Source organism: Triticum aestivum, chromosome 1B (genome assembly GCF_018294505.1).
Source record: "Triticum aestivum cultivar Chinese Spring chromosome 1B, IWGSC CS RefSeq v2.1, whole genome shotgun sequence".
NCBI lineage: Eukaryota > Viridiplantae > Streptophyta > Magnoliopsida > Poales > Poaceae > Triticum > Triticum aestivum.
Genome location: NC_057795.1, coordinates 303,833,959 through 303,856,411, shown reverse-complemented (window position 1 = coordinate 303,856,411; position 22,453 = coordinate 303,833,959). Strand labels below are relative to the sequence as shown.

The window sequence follows — 22,453 nt, the reverse complement described above, 5'->3', positions numbered from 1 at the left end:
ATCATGGTGAGTTTGTGGAGCTAAATGACTTGATAACCTCTCTAGAAGACCTGGATGACGAGAACCAAGAGATGCATGCGATAGAAAATGACATCAATCTCACTCTATCCTTGAGCCTACCTAGTGTTAGTGCTAGATCTGCTGAGTCTGCTATGGTGCCATGCAGTTGGGCCATGCCCAACCCATTTTTGAAGGGTGTCAGGTCTAAACTTGCTTGATGGGCCACCTTTTTTTCGAAAAGGGGGACTCCCCGACCTCTGCATCAGAACGATGCATACGGCCACCTTTATAGATAAATGAAGAGGTTCAACAAGGTCTTATAGTCTGAAAACAAATTAACGACAAGCTCACAAAGAGCCACAATGCCAAAAACAAAAAGCCAAGAAGCCACAATCGGCTGGCATAACAAAGATAGGTAAACTAATCGCCTATCCTATTACATGACCGCCATCCAAACCGGTTGAAGATATCCTGTGCTACCATCTCCCACCGGATAGATCCAGTAACCGAACGCTCCCTGGCCTCCGTCGGAGTGAATAACGACCACATACGGATCAACGCAGTGGCTCGGAATAAAACCTGCAAAAAATAAATATTTGTTGTTCTATTAAAAGCCAAATCATTTCTGTAGTTCCAAATTGCCCACAATAAAGCACATACTCCTACGCGAATGTCTTTAGCTGTTTCGGACTCTATCTCAACAAGCCACATTCCAAATAATGTACTGACCAAATTCGGAGAAGTAATGTTAAAGGCAATGTGCACCATGTGCCACAAAACTCTAGCCAATGGGCAATCAAAGAATAGGTGTTTGATAGTTTCGTCCCGAGCACAAAAACTACACCTAGTAGATCCTGTCCAGTTGCGCTTTACCAAGTTATCCTTTGTTAATATGACTTGTTTATGTACAAACCACATAAACACTTTAATTTTCAAAGGAACTTTGACTTTCCAAACATGTTTGGAACTAGGAATGGCACTAGAGTTGATGACATCGATATACATCGATGTAACTGTGAACTCTCCAGACCTAGTAAGCTTCCAGCACAACTGATCGGGCTGATGAGATAGCTGAACCTCCATTAGTCTACTCACCAAATGAAGCCACGCTTCCCACCGTTTGCCAACAAGCGTCCTCCTAAACTGAATATTAAGGGGAATGGACTGCAAAATCGCTGCAACAAAAGCATCACATCGTTGAACAATACTATACAGGGACGGATACTGAAGCGCCAGCGGCGTTTCACCAAGCCAAGTATCCTCCCAGAAAATGTGGTGGTGCCATTACCGACTATAAACTTTGTCCTATTAAAGAAGGCTGCTTTGACTCTCATAAGCCCCTTCCAAAAAGGCGAGTCAGTCGGTCTCACTGTCACCTGGGACAAAGTCTTGTACTGCAGATACTTGCTACGGAGAATCTGCACCCACGCGGCCTTAGTCTCAACTGATAACTTATACAGTCTACTTGACTTCAAGATTCTCAATACCAAGGCCCCCTGGTCCTTAGGTCGACAGATGATATCCCATTTGGCGAGTCTGTATTTTCTCTTTAGTTCATCACTCTGCCAGAAGAATCGTGATCGATAGAAGTCCAACCTTTTCCTAACACCAACTGGGACTTCGAAGAAAGATAAGAGAAACATAGGCATACTCGTGAGCACCAAATTAATAAGAATCAATTAGCCTCCATATGACATGAGTTTGCCCTTCCAACAACTCAGTTTCTTCTCAAACCGATCCTCGATACACTTCCATTCTCTGTTTGTCAGCTTACGATGGTGAATGGGTATACCTAAGTACGTGAAAGATAATGTCCCCAATTCGCATCCAAACAATTGCCTATAAGCCTCTTGTTCCTCATTGGCTCTACCAAAACAGAACAACTCACTTTTATGAAAGTTAATCTTCAATCCGGTCAATTGTTCAAATAAGCATAACACCAGCTTCATATTTCTCGCTTTTGCCAAGTCGTGCTCCATAAAGATGATCGTATCATCAGCGTACTGCAGGATGGACACACCTCCATCAACTAGATGAGGCACCAAGCCACCCACCTGACTGGCCTCCTTTGCCCTACCTATCAGAATTGCCAACATATCAACCACAATGTTGAACAGAATAGGAGACATTGGATCACCTTGTCTCAGGCCCTTATGTGTCTAGAAATAATGATCTATGTCATCATTCACTTTAATTCCAACACTCCCTTTTTGCGTGAAAGATTCTACCTGCCGTTGCCAGGCTTCATCAGAACCCTCCATGCGTAAGGCCTGTTGAAGGAAAGGCCATTTGACTTTATCATACGCTTTCTCAAAATCCACCTTGAAAACAACTCCATCTAGTTTTTCCGTCTGAATCTCATGGAGCGTTTCATGAAGGACCACAACCCCTTCTAGGATGTTCCTGTCCGGCATGAAAGCAGTTTGGGTATGCTGCACCACAGAATGCGCAATCTGCGTGAGCCTATTAGTCCCGACCTTGGTAAATTTTTTGAAACTAACCTTAAGAAGACAGATGAACCTGAATTGCTCAATTCTCACAGCCTCTGTTTTCTTAGGAAGCAGGGTTATCATTCCAAAATTTAGTTGAAAAAGTTGAAGTTGTCCAGAGAATAAATCATGGAACAACGGCAACAAATCCCCTTTAATAATATGCCAGCACTTCTTATAGAACTCAGCCGAAAATCCATCCGGGTCGGGAGCCTTATTATTTTTCATCTGCGATATGGCCTCAAACACCTCTTTCTCAGAAAAAGGAGCAACTAAAGTATCATTCTCAACAGTAGTAAGTTGAGGAACATCCTCAATCCTAGACTCATCCAGAGAAACACATTTATCCTCTGGAGGCCCAAACAACTGCTTGTTATAATTTTAGGTTCTCCCGTCCTAAAATCGTTCCTTCATCTTGTTCAAGATGAAAGATCCTCTTCTTTCTGTGTTTGCCATTAGCGATCATGTGAATTGAGTGTTCGCGTCCCCCAGGACTACTCTTCGGACCTTGGCCCGCAACGCCCACTTTAATTCCTCTTCACGAAGAAGCTCTTTCAATCTTATCTCCGCGTCAAGCTTGGCATGAAGCTCCGAGGCTGGCAGAACCGTGGTTTCTGCTTTTACATCCAGGGACTGAATAAGGGAAAGGAACCGTTCCTTTTCAACCTTACAAATCCCACTAAGATGCTTAGCCCACCCACGTAGGAAACTTCTCAAGTGCCTGATCTTAGTCTGCCAATGCTCAAGCGCAGTCCTACCTCCTGCATCCTTAGCCCATTCTCTTGCTACGAGATCAAAGAAGCCGTCTCGTTCAAACCAAGCAAGCTCGAACGAAAACGAGTTTTTGTTTCCCAAGTGGGTGGCCTCACTAGAGTCTAGAAATAAAGGCGTGTGGTCAGAAATACCACAGGAAAGTGCCTGAACTGTTACAAAGGGAAACTTCTGTTCCCATTCGACGCTAGCCAGTACTCGATCCAACTTTTCAAACGTCGGATTTGGCAACGCGTTAGCCCAGGTGAACTTTCTTCCCAAAAGCTCATAGTACTAAACATGAAAGTACTAAACATGAACGATCCTCTTCTTTCAATGATAGTACTAAACATGAACGGCCATCTCCCATCAAAGTTATCATTGTTCTTCTCCTCACGCCTTCTAATGATGTTGAAATCACCCCCCACCAGGATTGGAAGCTGCTCAGAGCCGCAAATCCTAACCAGATCAGCCAAGAACTTAGGTTTGAGTTTGGGCTGTGCGGCACCATATACCGCCACTAGAGCCTAATTAAACCCATCGGCCTTCGACCGCACCCTACACTTAACTGCAAAGTCTCCCATCACCACACTTCAGACTTCGAGCGAATCACATCTAACTCCGAGTAAGATCCCACCCGATCTTCCTCTCGGTGGCAGACAATGCCAGTCAAAATCAATACCTCCCAATAAAGTATTGAGAAATTGTGGCGAAAAATTATCTCTACCAGTTTCTGACAATGCGATAAAATCCAACCTATGCTCGATAGATGCCTCTGCAAGAAACCTTATTTTAGCCAAGTCTTTCAGATCTCTGCTATTCCAAAAGATTCCTTTCATATTTCGTCATGAAATTTTTTAGCCGCACGGATTCTAGCACTCCTACGCACTGCGGAAGCCGGGTAGATCTTCCGCTTCCACTTGCGTTTAGGAACGTTCTGACTCTCCAGCCGGTCCTCACAACGAGGCTCAGAAGGTCTAACCACGACATTCTCAGAGATATCATCCTCCTCCTCAGACTCGGGGAGGGGAGGTATAAGATCCGCACAAAAATTATTGAGCACCCTGACCACCAAAGCATCAAAATCAGAATCATTCATGGGTTTAACCGCTGCTAAGTTACGAATCAACTCTAAAGCCCGCTCTGCCTCTAAATCCAGGATATCATTAACGGAATTTGAAATTTCACTATCATTACTACCTAGTGAAACTCCTAATTGGTTTGCATTATTAATAATCTCATCATTAGAAAAATGCAAAATGGAATTAGAGGTATTAACCGACATACCAGTAGTGACCTCAACGTCATGAAGCTTGGCCGCCCTCATGGCGCACCGCCGCTGTATGTCGTCCACCTCCGGATGATCCTGGAGATGGCAGCTCAACCGTCGCCCCTCAGAGACCGGATCTGGAATCCCTCCAAACGCAATAACCTCCTCCCGAGTGACCCTGCTCGGGGTGGGGCCTCCTGCCTCACCCCAAGCACGCAGCCGGTCGGCCTTCATGGACGAACCAGTGGGAACACATGAAAGCGGTGGGGCGCTCGACGGCCCCGCTGACGTTGGTCGCGCTCTGCAGCAGAGAGACGGCAACATGCCGGGGGAGGGGAGTGCATGGGCCACCTGCCCGAACTCCCTACCCACCCCGGCCCTCCGGCAAGAAGGGCTCATCGGCGCCACAGGAGGGGCGGCCACCCTAGGCTCCCCAGGTGAAGAGGGCTCCGAGGCCACCTGCCCCGAGCCCCCTCCAAAAGGCGGAGTCGCCACCTGCAGCTCCAGCATCGCGAGATGAGAAGAGGGTACCGAGGCCACCTGCCCCGGACCCCCTCCCGAAGGTAAGACCTCCACCACCGAGACCTCGTCCACCGAGAGAGGAGAAGAGGGCACCGAGGCCACCTGCCCCGAGCCCCCTTCAGAAGATGGAACCGCCACCTACAGCTCCGGCATCGTGATAGAAGAAGAGGGAACCGAGACCACCTGCCCCGGACCCCCTCCCGAAGGAAAGACCTCCACCACCGGACCCTCGATCTGAGGAGAGTCAACGTGCTGCGCATGAGAGGGAGTGGCTACCTACATAGACTCCTCCTCCTCTCCCCTGCCGAGATCGGCGAGGCCCCAAGGACGGGACTCACAACATCCTCAAAATCCAAAGCAGGTAACGTGTGCTCAAAAACCTCGTTAGACTCCACCCGGTCACTCCAAAGTCTCGGAGGCGCAGAAGCCGGCTCGAAAGATCCAAATCTCAGAGAAGTCATAGGCACCGAGGAGGGTGGTACCGTCCTGAGATGAGCCTACAATTTGAATTATTCCAACTGGGTTGTGTGCAAGAGGCTCCTCCTCACAAATTGACTTTTCCTAATTCCATAGGAGTCCAAGCATTTCGTGGTGATCACCTAAAAGCAATCTTGAATACCACTCTGCAACTACTTGATCCTCAAACTGATCCAATGCATCTGGAAGTACTTACGTCAACTGATGTGTCATTGGCCTCCAAAGGTAAATGGCAATCTGCAAGGAAAATTTGGGCCAACTGTCTCTGAACCTTTAGATGAAGAAAATTGAAATGGAGAAGGCAGAGCCAACCACCATAGCTAACAAGGAAGCAAATACTATGATAGTTAGCACCATTGGGACTGACAATGATGCTCTGTTTCAAGAAGGTGAGTCCTTTGATGATCTTCTAGCCCCACCTGGTTTTCCTAATCCCATCTTCAAAGATACCGAATGCCGAATTACTATTGATCCACCCCGAAACTTCCGGCCTCCCTAGCGCGCAGCTGTGCAAACTCTCTGGATATTCTGGAAGTTGCCCGAAGCATCCAACCACCGAAACTTCTGGTCCACCCCGAAACTCTATGGAGCCCTTCCCCTTCGTGAGCTAGACTATAAATACCTGCCCCCACCTCTTCTCTAGGGTTAGCAAACACTAGAACTAAAAACCATAGAGCTTTACTCATGTATCTCCCATTTGTGGGATCTACCTTGCCTAGTGGAATCAAGACCTCCTCTTGAGGGGAAGGCCCCATAGGAGTAGATTCCTTCAGGAATATCAAGACCTCCAATCGTGAAGACGAAAGGCATCATAGAAGCAACAAGCTCTCCTTGTCTAAGGACTTGGGAAGAACCCTATCTTGTTCCATCTCTCTTTGGATGATTTGGATCAATGATTTATCTATGTGTATCTTTATTGCATCTATGTGTGTTGATTTGAGTGTTTCCCCTCGTGTTTTCTCTTGTGCCTACCGTGTCCCCCCCCCCCCCCCCTCCTCTCAAATTCACCTCCAACCCGTGAAGATATCAGGTCACCCTAGAGGCTTGCCCATATCACATTGTGGTGTCACTTTTATGGGTGTATAACGACCTTTGCTATATGGTCACCGCACACACCACTAATCTCATTTGTGATCATGTTACTAGCGACATCCGTAGTTGAGAGTTGTTTTCACTTCAATAACAAACGTAATGGTATGGCCGTATACATCTGTCGGATGCAGAGGCCGGGGGTGATGCTCCATTAAAAAAAGTAATGGTCATTTTCCATCTGAACTCATCTTATTGGGTTTTAAAGTTGATGTTTAGCAAATATTGCATCTGCCCTTTTTCTTTTCTTATTATTATTCCTATTTTCAATTCTATAGCTATTGTGGTTTTTGTTTCCATATCATACCGTGCAGTACTATTTCACAATACTCTGAACTCGATTGATGAGGGTTTTGGGGGGAACATCAAGGATGAACTTCTACTGCGCCTGCGTGAGCAGGTGGCTGCATCGCCACCTCCGGCCTCTGTTTCTCCCCGCCGCCACCATCAACAACGTGGGTGACCTCGGCGTTGTACACGTACATCCGGCACACGGCGAAGAAGACAAGGAGGTTGACGCAGTTGAGGACCGCGAAGAAGGCGTAGTAGTGGTCCAGCCGGGAGGCGTTGAGGTTGTTCTGGATCCACCCTCCCTGCCCGTGCCGCCGCGTGACGCGCGACACCGTCGACAGCAGGAAGCTGCTGAGGAAGTTGCCGATGCCGAGGCTGGTCATGGAGTAGGAGGTGCCGAGGCTCTTCATGCCCTCGGGCGCCTGGTCGTAGAAGAACTCGATCTTGGCGACCTCCAGGAACGCGTCGGCCACGCCCATGAGCACGAACTGCGGGAGCAGCACGAAGATGGAGAGCGGGATGGTCGTGCCCTTGCTCTCGAATATGCCGTTCGCCATCGCCACGCTCAGCCGGTGCCGCTCCGTCACCGACGCGATCACCATGATCACGATGTGGAAGACGAGTCCGACGCCCATGCGCTGGAGCAGCGAGATGCCGCGCGGGTTCTTGGTCAGCCGCCGCATGAAGGGCACGAAGAGGCGGTCGTAGAGCACCACGGAGACGAGCATGGAGATGGTCACGAACCCCTGCAGGCTGGCCGGCGGGATCTCGAAGTGGTGAAGGCGCCGCTCCAGCGTCGTGCCCTGCTTCACGAACAGCGTGTTGATCTGCGCCAGCATCGCGCTCGGAACGAACGTGATGAGTAGCACCGGCAGCATCTTGAGCATCTGCTTCGTCTCCTCCACCTGGGTCACCGTGCTCAACGACCACCGTGACGCGCTCCTGCTCCCCTCGATCTTCACAGCCGCTTTGCTCAGCACGCTGCACCCCCAGCAATGGCAGTTAAGTTAACTAATGAGGCCACATATACACATAACAGTCCGACGTGGTTTAGACTTTAGAGATAGATGTATGGGCACCTGAAATTGGGCGTGTGCGGCAACGGCGACGTCTTCTTTTTCTCGTATTGGTTGGGATCGAGCTCGTGCAGGTCGCGCGGGTCCACGGGCGCGGGGACGCCGCACTTGCGGACGGCAGCGACGATGACGCCGGCCATCTTGGCGAAGGAGCTCTCGGAGGTTGGCTTGTGGCGGTAGAAGGGCGTCCCGGCGCTGAAGACGGCGATGGAGACGGCGAGGCCGGCGGTGGGGAGCGCGTAGCCGACGGTCCAGCCGATCCTGTCCTGGATGTACACGAGGACGGTGTTGGCGAAGAGCGTGCCGAAGAAGATGCTGAACATCCACCAGTTGAAGAAGGAGAGCTTCTGCTTGCGCTCCCGCGGCTCGTGCTCGTCGAACTGGTCGGCGCCGATAGTGGAGATGTTGGGCTTGGTGCCGCCCGTGCCGACGGCAAGGATGTAGAGGGCCAGGAAGAAGACGCCCAGCTGCACGCTCGTGGCCTTGTGGTCGCAGTTGGCGTCCGCCGTGCCGAGGCCGCATTTCGCCGGCTTCAGCGACGGCAGCGACACGGCCATGGTCAGCAGGATCATCCCCTGCGCGATCATTAGCGGAGGAGGATGACGGTGAGACCCACCCACGGGAAGCTACCGATAGAGCTGCCGTACAAAAACAAAAATGCGACGGTGACTTACGAGGAGGTATATGATGGAGGCGACCATGAAGGTGCGGTAGCGGCCGAGGTGGGCGTCGGCGATGTAGGCGCCGATGACGGGCGTCATCCAGATTGTGCCCACCCAGTTGGTGACGTTGTTGGCGGACAGCACCGTGCCCTGGTGCAGCTCCGTCGTCAGGTACAGCACCAGGTTGGACGAGATGCCGTAGTAGGCCATCCGCTCGAACACCTCGTACACTGCACCGCAAGTTGCCAAATTAAAACCAAGCACAATTTTATTATTGGTATGCATGCACTTTCTTTCTTTCACCAGTGAGGTGGGCGTTTGTCACCAAACCGTAACCATCGCACAAAGAAACATCATCGTGTGTTTTTGGTGTTGACGAAAGAAAAGGAAATCTCCATACGAAGCTCCACTCGGTTTCTATCCTTTTCTCTCTTAATACTCCCTTCGTTTTTATTTACTCTGCATATTAGAGTTGACTGAAGTCAAACTTCCTAAAATTTGATCAATTTTATAAAAATATATAAAAATATTTACCATAACAAATCTATATGATGTGAAAGTACATTTGATAATGAATCTACTGATGTTGATTTGTTATTTTATATGTTAATATTTTTATTCATAAACTTTATCAAAGATTATAAAGTTTAATTTTGACAATAGCTAATATGCGGAATAAATAAAAACGAAGGGAGTACTGAAAACCGGCAGTGCGCCTGCCTTGCCCGTCAAAAAATAGCTCATGGTGTGAACCAGCTTCAGGAACAAAAGAAAAGAAAAATGGGCTGTTCTCAAATGTTAACCTCTGAAAGGGACCACAACACTTGTAATCACCCGGCCAGTTTTGGCACGATATGAACTGGAAGCAGCAGGGAGTATGCTGCGAGGTGCGAGCTTATTATTCTTACCATGAGCAATTAAATATAGCGCGTACTGATCGGCTGGACTCATTCGTCCTCTGAGAAAATCACAAGTGGGTTCGTGACCGTTGGTTGGTAGTATACGCGGTTAATTCCAAAACCTATGTTCCACTCGCAGCAGACAAGCCGGCTATGTATGCTTAACAAGGCAGCAATTCAGTGTTCTCTTCATATGAGAAAAAGTCAAGTGAGTGTAACTACTCACCGGTGATGAGTAAAATTATCCTATGGAAACGAACATGAGGTAAACAAATACTGCTAATACTCATGCTTTTTGCTCTGCAAACTCTGGTTTGGCCTATGGCAAAAGCAAATCGTTGCTTCAGCCGTTGGCCTAAACACATTGCTGCCTACTGTTTATGACGACAAAATCATGAACTAAACAACTCAAAAAGAAATCATCAACTAAACAAATACTGCTAATATCCTAAACTAGCTTGTATCGCAGCATCCTAGGGCTCTAGGAGCATTAATTTATGCACCGTGCTCTTTCATTGTCTCCTTCGTTTTGTAACAGCCGCCGGTCTATAGCAATCTAGTAGTAGTATTAGTATTTTCTCCGTCCCAAAATAAGTGTCTCAACTTTATACTAGCTCTAGTACAAATTTATACTAAGGTCAAGACACTTATTTTGAGACGGAGGGAGTACTACCTAGAGCAAATTTATTGTGATTGGGTTTGTCTTGCTGGTCAATTCACGCAAGTACTACGTACTACATCCATTACTGCAGAGAGACGGGCGTATGTCTATAGAGCGCGTGGGTGGGATACTGCCACACCGGGGAGGCAGGACACGGCCACTCAAAACCGGACGAGGGATGGATGGCTCCTAGTTCTTGGGTATCTCTGCCGCTGCTTATTCTTTGGACGAGTGCACACAGCATGTACGTATTTTACCTTTTTTTCTTTTGAGAAATCTTTAACGTTCCTATGCCCGCAGTTGCTGTGATACGGGGATCGTTTCTTGTCTGAATAAAGCAGGATGGCAGGTTCCAGGTCGTCAGAAAAGATCGCAGTCCGATCCTAACATGAACCAAACCATTTCATGATCCCGTTGACCATGCCATATCTATGCATGTGACCAGCAGAGAAAAATAAAATCGATCGTACGTACCCTACATTATTGTTCAACAACTAGGAGTAACTAACATGAGCCTCCATTGCAATAAATAAATAAATAAACAATGAGCGTGAGCCTATGTGCCTAATAAGATCGTTATTTTGTTTTTAGTTTCATCATCAAGAAAGAAAAGAAAGACGCAGACGCCTATGGAGGAGAACCCATGGCTACGAGGCCGGAGACAGAGAGAAGCAGCTGAAGCAAGCCGGAGAAGCACCGGAGGTGGAGCAGATGATTTCGCTGGCTAGCTAGCTAATTGGTGGGTGGTAAAGTAGAGTAATTACCTACGACGAAGGCGCAGGCTCTCCAGCCTCCTCGCTTTGAGCGGAGGATGGGGTTGCCGTGGAGGTCTGTGGTGCCGTCCTGCGTGTACTCGCCGTCGCTGCCGCCGGCCTCCAGCTGGGTCGTCCCCGCCATGGACGCTCCCTGTATACGTATGGTAGTTAGGGAGGGAGGGAGGTGAGATGGGTGTGCAGAGGGCGCTGCTAGTTCTCCAGGCGCCTGCGTGAGCTCCTGTGCTTGCCCATTTATAAGCCCGGTCTTCGCGGGCAGCGACTTGGCAAGTGGCGGGTTGGACTGCGGGGAGTGCCAAAATGTCTGGACAGCGGTTTTTTGGACATCGCAACCAGAAAATAAAAAAGAAAGCACGCCATTTGGTGGACTCCCAAGGGCGCCAGTACTGCCTGATTGCGTACTCAACATATTTCTTGGACGACTTGTTTTATGTTCTTTTGAGAAAATCTTGGACGACTTGCTGCCTCCACACTAGGGGAGGTGGCTAAGTTAATCAGAGTTGGTGAGCTTGCAATTATGCGCATTTACCATTGCACCCTAGACCATTCACTTGCTGCAAAATACTAGTTGCATTCCCACCTCGTTGAAGTTTCCAAAAGGGTTGGTGATGATAAATGTTGACGCCGCTTTCCATTTCGACACTGGGTAAACGGATGCGGGCGTCGTGATTCGTGATCATCATAGGGACTGTGTGGCCGCCAGCAGATGTTCCTTTGACAAAGTGCCTGAACTTGAGTTGGTGGAGGCCACTGCTATGCGTTATGCCTCAGCATTTGCCCCTGAAGAAGGTTTTCACAGGTGATGGTCGCTTCAGATTGCTCATCTCTGGTGTTCAAAGCTAATTCTTATATGATGTATCGCTCAGGGATAAGGGGCCGTTGTTTCTGACATCAAGAGTTTGGCCGCAAAGTTTCTCTCAATTTCTTTTTTCCATGTTAGTTGTCTATGTAATGGGACTGCTCACGCTCTTCCTGAGTCAGTTGTGCGTGAGGCTTGTGCTGTTTGGATTCGGTCCATTGTGTGTAGTGAACTATAATTGTTATATCAATGAAGCGGCCCATTACCTCAAAAAGAAGTATGAACACAATTTTTTTGAACAACAGGGGTTTCCCATCCCACTTTTATTAAAACAAGGCAGCAAGACAACATAAAAACTGAGCTAGAAACCCCTAGCTAGCTAGGTTCCTCCCGTAACCCTTGACGGCTAGGGCAAACTCTCCCCTCCAAGAGTCACCGGCGAACCTGTAGATTCGCCTCCCCTCTGCTTGCCGCTCTGGCAGCCGGTGGAAGGGAGGAGAATCTCGGTGCCTTTGCTCCGCTGGTAGTTTAGGTTAGGGTTTTTAGTCCTCACAGGTGCAACGCTCGGGCGTATGGCGGCACTTCTACTTCGAGTTTGTCTTCTGGGTCCGATCCTCCTCGGTTTGGTCCATCTGGACATAGTGGACGGAGCTACGGCGTATATTCCTGCCGTCTCCTTGGGGCGGTGAGGTTAGGGTTCCTCGCTGTGTGGCGAGATTTGGTGCCATGTGCTTCAGATATATTAAAGGGTTTAACGATGATGATCCTCATGGGCACGTGGAGGAAGACTTCCCAGCTGTCATCGACAGGGTCAAGCCGGCTCCGGTAGTGGAGCCGCGGCGACAACGACACATCGGTGACTTGTTCTGAGACGATAGTGGTCGTATGTTGGTCTTGGAATCTCGATGTAATTTTTATTATGTTTGAGATGCTTTGTACTCCCGCTGAACTTTGATAATAGATCTAAATCATTTTCGCAAAAAAATACAACATAAAATCTATTCACAACGATTAGGCTAAGCTAGATATTATTTTTGCGAAATGAGCTAGATAGTTTTATACCAAACAAACAGGGGATCGAAGGATCCAATAAAGTGGGCAGGGAAAACAAATAGCAAGACTATCCAATTATAGATCATAGCTCCAGCAGTAATGGGCTCTTGGGAAAAAGCCTCGCTATTTGGTCACCCCGTCCACGCCTCCACTCATCTCCAGACGATCCATAGAATCTCACCTCTCCGATGGTCCAGAAGCAGTAGACATTCTTTCATTAAGACAAATGGTGTATCCTTGCAAAGAATCTTCCATTTATGAAGCAAATCACTCGCTCTTCCCAGGAGAATCTGTATGTTATTCCATATTGCCCTCTCAAAAACATATATCATTGTGCATTGTCCATAACCTCCACACGGAAGCAATACAAGCCATACCAATAATAGCTTTTTTATTGTTTCAGCACCACAAGGCACACAGTTCACTTATATTTTCAGCAGAATTAAACTTGAAAGTACCAGCAACAACCTCCCATAAGGTTTTTGCAATAACGCAATCAAAGAATAAGTGGTCAATAGTCTTCAGCTCATTACAAAAGAGGTATGTCAAGTCCTCCACATGTTTTCGTTTGTTCAAGTTATCTCTCGTCAATATTTTATAATTAACTGCTAACCAAACAAAAACTAGATACCTATGTGCAACAATAATTTCCAAGAGTTGTCCCAAATGGGAGTAGAAACATCCCCCAAATTAATTTTGTTATCAAAAGATCTTGTAGAATAAACCCCCTAAAGCTTCAAAATTCTAGATAGACATATTAGCCAAATCATTAGGGTTAAAAAAGAAAGGACATTTAGGAGATCATGCCACCTATCCAGAAAGTTAGAATCCACACATCGTCTAAATGTCAGTTTAAGAACTTGACCATTCCACATCTGGGCAACAGTACAATATTGTTGTTAACAGAGCTCAAACACATCCCAAAATTCAGTTTTTAAATACATATCACCTGCCCAAACATCATGCTAAAACTAATATGTTTACCATCATCAAGCACCCACTTGTCAAAGGGTCTGGTACCATTCATGGCCCAATTCACGCCTTTCCAAAAAAGGAGACCCAGTGTTCATTCTGGACCAAAGAATGTTAGGTTTATTTGTATGATACTTATAATCCACAAGGGATAACCAACTTTTCTCACCTCCAGCAAAATATCTCTTAGCCCAAGAGGCCAATAAGGATGTATTGAATTCTCTCAAGTTTGGAATTAGCAAACCGCCAAAGTTTTTTTTCCTGGGACACAAGCCCCTAATTCTCCAAGCGATATTTATGTATCTCCCCACATGTTCCCCAAAAGATATGAGCCATCTAGGAGGTAATAGCCTTGATGGCCCATTTAGGAAATTTAATTATTGACATAAGGTACATGAGGATACTAGCAATGCAAGTATGAAGAAGCACAAGCTTAGACTCATAGCTAATAGGCAAGATGTCCTCTTTTTGAATTTTAGCAAAATAAAGAGGAACACCTAGGTATTTCAATAGGAAGGAGCTTTCTTTGCAACAACGAAATCAGGGCCAACACCATAGTAATCTCATCCTCCACATTAATAGTAAGCAGATAACATTTATTAAAATTGATCCTCATACGAGATAAGTTGTTCCAATAGGAAAGCAACCACTTCATTTCTAGCATTATCCAAATTGAAAAAAAGAGCAAGGCATCATCAGTATACTGTAAACTAATAATGCTACCACGAACAATGTGAGGAAGAACACTAGAAATAGTGTTAGAATTAGCACCTTTAGCAAGCAGACGAGAAAATACATTAGCAACCAAGCTAAACAAACTTGAAGAAAGGGGATCCAAATATGAACACATCCATGATAGATTTGAATATATCTTGTGCACCTACAAAATTTGAAAACACGGCCATTTGTTGCCGGAACAAAAGAAGCAAGGCTACCGCATCATATTGTTCACTTGTCTCCTCTCCTTTTTGTACATGTTACAAATGGTAACATTTCCAGATAAAATTTTCTGCACCTCCAAAGCTATGTTTGTGAATTGTTACACTATTTTTTGAAAACTAAGAAAGGCTACAGAATATAACAGTGATGGAGCCGCGAACCACAAGACACTGATGGAGCGGAATAAGCGGTACCTCATCGACCCACCCACCTTCAACAAATGTCGGGGACTCTCCGAGAAGCTTGGATACGAGCGTCGACACTCGCACCAATGCTCGTACCGCTAACCCACAACCTCCATAAATGGGAAGAGACCATTCAAGGAACAAAGAGTGACAAAACACACAACCACTAGAATGAGGAAAAGAGAGGAGACCCACTATGAATTGCTTTACATAGATCCATCCTCGACTCCTCCATCGACAAGGTCCACCCCTTCACCACTGAGAACTCCACTAGAGAGAGAGAGAGAGAGAGAGAGAGAGAGAGAGAGAGAGAGAGTACCAACCTTGTTAGGTTAGGGATTGTAATAATGTTTCATACTTTGAATCGGAGATCAAAACTGGAATAATCATTAATCTTTTCGTGACAATTACAATATTATCGATATGATTCCCTTCTACTTTATGTCCATGTTGTGGTTGTGATCGCCATGTTATGGGAGAGTAGTCCACCCGTGTCTATTATTTATGTGTTATTACTCAAGATATTTTTTAGTGGTTGATTATTGTTGACATTGCTTGTTGATACGTCTCCAACGTATCTATAATTTATGAAGCATTCATGCTATTTTATTATCTGTTTTGAATGATTATGTGTTTTATTATTCACTTCTATATTACTTTTGGGACTAACCTATTAACCGAAGGCCCAGCCCATATTGCTGTTTTATTGCCTATTTCAGTGTTTCGATGAAAAGGAATATCAAACGGAGTCCAAACGGAATGAAACCTCCGGGAGCGTCATTTTTAGGAAGAATATGATCCGGGAGACTTGGAGTTCACGTCAGAATATCCTCGAGGAGGCCACGAGATAGGGGGCGCGCCCACCCCCCTGGGCGTGCCCTACCCTCTCGTGGGCCCCTCGAGGCTCCCCCGACCTACTTCTTTCGCCTATATAAGCCTACGTACCCTAAAAACACCAAAAAAGAAGATAGATCGGGAGTTCCGCCGCCGCAAGCATCTGTAGCCAACAAAAACCTCTCGGGAGCCCGTTCCGGCACCCTGTCGGAGGGGGAACCCATCATCGTGGCCATCTTCATCATCCCGGCGCTCTCCTTGACGAGGAGGGAGTAGTTCACCCTCGGGGCTGAGGGTATGTAACAATAGCTATGTGTTTGATCTCTCTCTCTCTCTCATGTTCTCTCTATGGCACAATCTTGATGTATCGCGAGCTTTGCTATTATAGTTGGATCTTATGATGTTTCTCCCCCTCTACTCTCTTGTAATGGATTGAGTTTTCCCTTTGAAGTTGTGTTATCGGATTCAGTCTTTAATGATTTGGGAACACTTGATGTATGTCTTGCCATGATTATCTGTGGTGACAATGGGATATCATGTGCCACTTGATGTATGTTTTGGTGAACAACTTGCGGGTTCCGCCCATGAACCTATGCATAGGGGTTGGCACACGTTTTCGTCTTGACTCTCCGGTAGAAACTTTGGGGCACTCTTTGAAGTACTTTGTGTTGGTTGATGAATCTGAGATTGTGTGATGCATATCGTATAATCATGCCCACGGATACTTGAGGTGACAATGGAGTATCTAGGTTACATTAGGGTTTTGGTTGATTTGTGTCTTAAGGTGTTATTCCAGTATGAACTCTATGATAGATTGAGCGGAAAGAATAGCTTCATGTTATTTTACTATGAACTCTTGAATAGATAGAACAGAAAGGATAACTTTGAGGTGGTTTCGTACCCTACCATAATCTCTTCGTTTGTTCTCCGCTATTAGTGTCTTTGGAGTGACTCTTTGTTGCATGTTGAGGGATTGTTATATGATCTATCTATGTTATTATTGTTGAGAGAACTTGCACTAGTGAAAGTATGAACCCTTTGCCTTGTTTCCTACCATTGTAATACCGTTTACGCTCACTTTTATCACTTGTTACCTTGATGTTTTTATAATTTCAGATTACAAATACCTTTATCAACTATCCATATTGCACTTGTATCACCATCTCTTCGCCGAACTAGTGCACCTATACAATTTTCCATTGTATTGGGTGTGTTGGGGACACAAGAGACTCTTTGTTATTTGGTTGCAAGGTTGTTTGAGCAAGACCATCTTCATCCTACGTCTCCCACGGATTGATAAACCTTAGGTCATCCACTAAGGGAAATTTGCTACTGTCCTACAAACTTGTGCACTTGCAGGCTAACAACGTCTACAAGAAGAAGGTTGTGTAGTAGACATCAAGCTCTTTTCTGGCGCCGTTGCCGGGGAGGTGAGTGCTTGAAGGTATATCTTTAGATCTTGCAATCGAATCTTTTTGTTTCTTGTTTTATCACTAGTTTAGTTTATAAAAGAAAACTACAAAAAATGGAGTTAAGTTTGTCTCATACGCTTCATTTTTTAATATCTTTCGCGAGTATGATGAAAAGGAAAATTGTGCTCAAGTGCTAGAAGAAGAAATCTATAGAATGTTTGACACTAAATCTTTGAATGATGAGCATGATTGCAATGTTGTTATTATGAACTCCTTGAATATCCATAGTACTAATGATGATTGCTCTAGTCATGATGAAAATATCTCTTATAAGCATGTCAACTTTTATGGAGTGCATGTTTGCATGAACGCACCAAATAGAGAAGATATATATTGCAAGATGCATAAGTATTTAGAAACTAAAAGGTTGCAAGAAAGTCTTGATGTTTGTGCTGAAAAATTCAATATTTTTTGCGCTCCTTGTGAACTTTGCAATGAACGTGGTCATTTAAATCTCCAATGCAAATTGTTTCATGACCAAATCGTATCCAAAAATTGTGATAACTTGATTACCCTTGGGCATCATAAAGAGCTTAGTCTTCTTTTGGGGTATGAAGAAATGAAATGTATAACTGAGGGTATTCCAAAATTTAATCTTGATAGATTTCTTGATTTTGATCTAGAGAAGATTTATACGTATTATGCGGTGAATTGCACTAAAAATCCTTATATTGCCAGTTACATAAAGAAAAGAAATCAAATAGAAGATGATGAGAATACTAATGAAAGGGAAGAGACTTTCCAATATCCTCCTATTATTTCTTATGATAAATCAGGTGACGAGGAGGAACTTTCTATTGAACAAATCTCATCAATAAGGAGCTCAAAGAAGATGGTTGAACCCACACATAATATGAAGAAGAAAAGGAAGAGAAGGAGCAGCAAAGGTAAAAAGGTATCCCTCCCAAATGATGTTGCTCCTACTACTCATTGTGATGATGATAATTGCTATACTATTGGTGCTATCCATACTACTAATGATGAGAATGATTATGCTTATGATATGAAAAGAACCAAGCTTGGGGAAGCTATGTTTGATGATTATGAAATATTTGAGAATATATTTGCTGAAATTAATGTTTGTCCCAAGCTTGGGGATGCTACGTTTAATGAAGATGATATTTTTAGCCTCCCAAGTTTTGATATGCAAAGTTGTTATGATGATAGCATGCCTTGTACCTATGATGATTATATTGATGAAAGTGGGTTTGGAAGAGTGTCAACTTTAGGAAGTAGTGATCCCACTATTTTTGAGGATGTTGAATCTTATAATATTTATGAAAGTGGATTTGAAAGAGTGTCAACTTTATTTAGTGATGATTCCACTATCTTGGAAGAGGTTTCAATCGATTATGATGAGAACGAAGTTGCTACTTATGATGATTATTGTGATGAAACTTATGCTATAAAAAGTAGTGATGATTATATTTATAAAACTTGTCATGATTATGATTATTCTTTTTCTGAACATTACTCTTTTAATGTGGAAACAATTTTTAGTGTTCAAGTCTCTCATGATACTCCCACTATTCCGAATGAAAAGAATTTTGCTTATGTGGAGAGTAGTAAATTTTCTATGCTAGTAGATCATGAAAAGAATGATTTAGGTGCTGGTTATATTGTTTAATTCATTCATGATGCTACTGAAAATTATTATGAGGGAGGAACATATGCTTGTAGGAATTGCAATAATATCAAGTTTCCTCTATATGTGTTGAAAATTTTGAAGCTATGCTTGTTTTACCTTCCTATGCTAGTTGATTATTGTTCCCATAAGTTGTTCGCTCACGAAATACCTATGCATAGGATGTGGGTTAGACTTAAATGTGCTAGTCATATTCTTCATGATGCTCCCGTTATGTTTCAGTTCTTATCTTTTATGTGAGCATCATTGCCATCATCATGCCTAACTAAAAAGGCATTGAAGAAAAGCGCTTGTTGGGAGACAACTCAATATTTACCCTTACTGTTTTTGTGTGTCCACATGATTTTGCTACTGTATTAATCATGTTTTATAGCTTTTGTTTCAATAAAGTGCCAAGTAGAATCTTTGGGAAGGCTTGGGTGAAATTTATGTGATCTTTCTGTAAAAAACAGAAACTTTTGCGCTCACGAGATTAGCTGCCATTTTTTACTGGAGAGTGCTTTTAGGTTGATTCTTTTTGCAGATGATTAATATACTAATTCGTCAGGTCCGGCAATTTATTTCAGAATTGTTTGAGTTCCATAAGTATAAGTTTGATACAGATAACTACAGACTGTTCTATTTTTGACAGATTCTGTTTTCATTGTGTTGTTTGCTTATTTTGATGAATCTATGAGTAGTATCGGAGGGTATGAACCATAGAGAAGTTAGAATACAGTAGATATTACACCAATATGAATTTATAATGAGTTCATCACAGTACCTAAGTGGTGGTTTTTTTTCTTATACTAACGGAGCTTACGAGTTTTGTTTTGAGTTTTGTGTGGTTGAAGTTTTCAAGTTTTGGGTAAAGATTCGATGGACTATGGAATAAGGAGTGGAAAGAGCCTAAGCTTGGGGATGCCCAAGGAACCCCAAGGTAATATTCAAGGACAACCAAGAGCCTAAGCTTGGGGATGCCCCGGATGGCATCCCCTCTTTCGTCTTCGTTCATTGGTAACTTTACTTGGAGCTATATTTTTATTCACCACATGATATGTGTTTTGCTTGGAGCGTCATTTTATTTTGTTAGTATTTGCTTGATGTTATTTAGAATAATGTTTTGCATCTTTAGTTTCAATAAAAATGTCAAGGATAGCCTTTGCCATGCTTATTTTGCTAGTTTACATGTTGCTGTTTGAAAACAGAAAGTTTACCGTTGTTGCAAAAATTCCCTAGAAAATTCAGAGAATGGTATAATGTTGAAACTTTTTCAATATTAAGATCTGATAAATTTATTATATTGGGAATTTTCTCTCATATTTTTTGGTGTTAGGGAAGTATTGATACTCTTGCATTCTTTACAGACTGTACTGTTTTGGCAGATTGTTGTTATGGTTGCATTGTTTGCATATGTTTGCTTGTTTAATTATTCTATTTGAGGATAGGAGTATTAAATATGCAGAGGCATTTAGTATGCAATGTTGAATAATAATTTTAGTGATTTTTTACAGTAGAAAATGATAAGGTTTTGCATTGGTTTATACTAACCTATCTCACGAGTTCTTGTTGAGTTTGTTGCGGATGAAGCTTTTGATAAAAAGAAGAGAAACCATGATATGAGAGGAATTAAGGAGACATAAAAGGTCAAGCTTGGGGATGCACAAGGCACACCAAGATAATATTGCAAGAAGTCTCAAGCATCTAAGCTTGGGGATGCCCCGTTAGGCATCCCACCTTTCTTCTTCAACAACTATCGGTTAGTATCGGTTGAGCCTAAGTTTTTGCTTCTTCACATGAGTTGTGCTATCCTTGCAATGTCATTTTATTTTGCTTTGCTTGCTGTTTGAATAAAATACCAAGATCTGAAATTCTTAAATGAGAAAGAGTCTTTACATAGTTACATAATTATTTAGCTACTCATTGATCTTCACTTATATCTTTTTGGAGTAGTTTGTCATTTGCTCGTGTGCTTCACTTATATCCTATGAGTAAATGGTTGAATGAGTTGAATGTCGTAAATCTGATGTCTCATTTGCTTATCCCATGGGGAGTAATGACTTCACATCTAAGAAGTAGAGATTGTAAATTTATTGAAGGTTAGCAAGCATTGTATTGGTCATTTGAACAATTCATGAAAGAATATTGAAGGAAGAGAGATTTCGCATATAAATATACTATCCTAGACATCTTTTATAATTGTGAGCACTCATTAAGTATGACATGCTAAAGAGTTGATGTTGGACAAGGAAGACAACGTAATGGGTTATGTTTTCTCACATCTCAGTTAAAGTATATTGTCATGGATCATTCAAACATGTTGAGCTTGCCTTTCCCCCTCATGTTAGCCAAAATTCCTTGCACCAAGTAGAGATACTACTTGTGCTTCAAAATATCCTTAAACCCAGTTTTGCCATGAGAGTCCACCATACCTACCTATGGATTGAGTAAGATCCTTCAAGTAAGTTGTCATCGGTGCAAGCAATAAAAATTGCTCTCTAAATATGCATGACTTATTAGTGCGGAGAAAATAAGCTTTGTACGATCTTGTTATGGAAGCAATAAAAGCGACGAACTGCATAATAAAGGTCCATATACAAGGGGCAATATAAAGTGACGTTATTTCGCATTAAGATTTTGTGTATCCAACCCTAAAAGCGCATGACAACCTCTGCTTCCCTCTGCGAAGGGCCTATCTTTTACTTTATGTCTTTTACTTTATGCAAGAGTCAAGGTGATCTTCACCTTTCCCTTTTTCATTTTATCCTTTGGCAAGCACTTTGTGTTGAGGTGATCCTGATATATATATCCAATTGGATGTAAGTTAGCATGAACTATTATTGTTGACATCACCCAAAGGTGAATACGTTGGGAGGCAACACTATAAGCCCCTATCTTTCTCAGTGTTCGATTAAGACTTCATAACCACAAGTATTGCATGAGTGTTAGCAATTATGGAAGACTATATGATAGTTGAGTATGTGGAGTTTGCTATTCCTGAAAATAGGATGAATTGTAATTGTTCGATGACTAAGAATGAAGTTTGCTAGTTTTCAAGAAAGTTTATGGTCTATGCTTTAACATGTGAATAGCTTGTCACTTGTTTGTGAGAAGTTTTATGATATGAACTACTGTTATGACATATAATAATGCTAGAAAAGGTGATAGAAATTATCATTGATCAAACTTGTGCACCTGCTAGCATTCCATACTTCATAAATTCTTTCTTTATCATTTACCTACTCGAGGACAAGCAGGAATTAAGCTTGGGGATGCTGATATGTCTCCAACGTATCTAGAATTTATGAAGCATTCATGCTATTTTATTATCTGTTTTGAATGATTACGTGCTTTATTATTCACTTTTATATTACTTTTGTACTAACATATTAACCGGAGGCCCAGCCCATATTGCTATTTTATTGCCTATTTCAGTGTTTCGAAGAAAAGGAAAATCAAACGGAGTCCAAACGAAATGAAACCTTCGGGAGCGTGATTTTTAGGAAGAATATGATCCGGGAGACTTGGAGTTCACGTCAAAAGATCCTCGAGGAGGCCACGAGATAGGGGGGCGCGCCCACCCTGAGGGAGTCCTGGATTAGGGGGTATCCGGACA

The 22,453-nt window shown here is 43.7% G+C and overlaps 1 protein-coding gene across 2 annotated transcripts; it reads right to left on the bottom strand.

Annotated features, from left to right (window-relative positions):
- Window positions 1–6,916: 6,916 nt before the first annotated feature.
- Window positions 6,917–11,228, bottom strand: LOC123120800 (protein NRT1/ PTR FAMILY 5.2). 2 transcript variants are annotated; one of them, XM_044540795.1, is made up of 4 exons: window positions 10,951–11,228; window positions 8,639–8,856; window positions 7,968–8,539; window positions 6,917–7,869 (listed from the first exon to the last, which is right to left on the bottom strand). In XM_044540795.1, the coding sequence occupies exons 1-4, from the start codon at window positions 11,081–11,083 to the stop codon at window positions 6,963–6,965; spliced, it is 1,830 nt and encodes a 609-aa protein (XP_044396730.1). In that variant the 5' UTR covers window positions 11,084–11,228; the 3' UTR covers window positions 6,917–6,962. The 2 variants fall into 2 exon arrangements, with proteins under 2 accessions (XP_044396730.1, XP_044396738.1); XM_044540803.1 differs by having other exon boundaries at window positions 8,639–9,085; window positions 10,951–11,155.
- Between the last annotated feature and the right edge of the window lie 11,225 nt (window positions 11,229–22,453).

Bases quoted from the DNA above. Each gene is read 5' to 3' on its own strand.
- LOC123120800 (XM_044540795.1), bottom strand. From the start codon at position 11,083: ATGGCGGGGACGACCCAGCTGGAGGCCGGCGGCAGCGACGGCGAGTAC. The intron at 8,540-8,638 runs GTAAGTCACCGT...ATGATCGCGCAG, and splicing joins CCTCCATCATATACCTCCTC to GGGATGATCCTGCTGACCAT. The intron at 7,870-7,967 runs GTGCCCATACAT...CTGGGGGTGCAG, and splicing joins CCGCACACGCCCAATTTCAG to CGTGCTGAGCAAAGCGGCTG.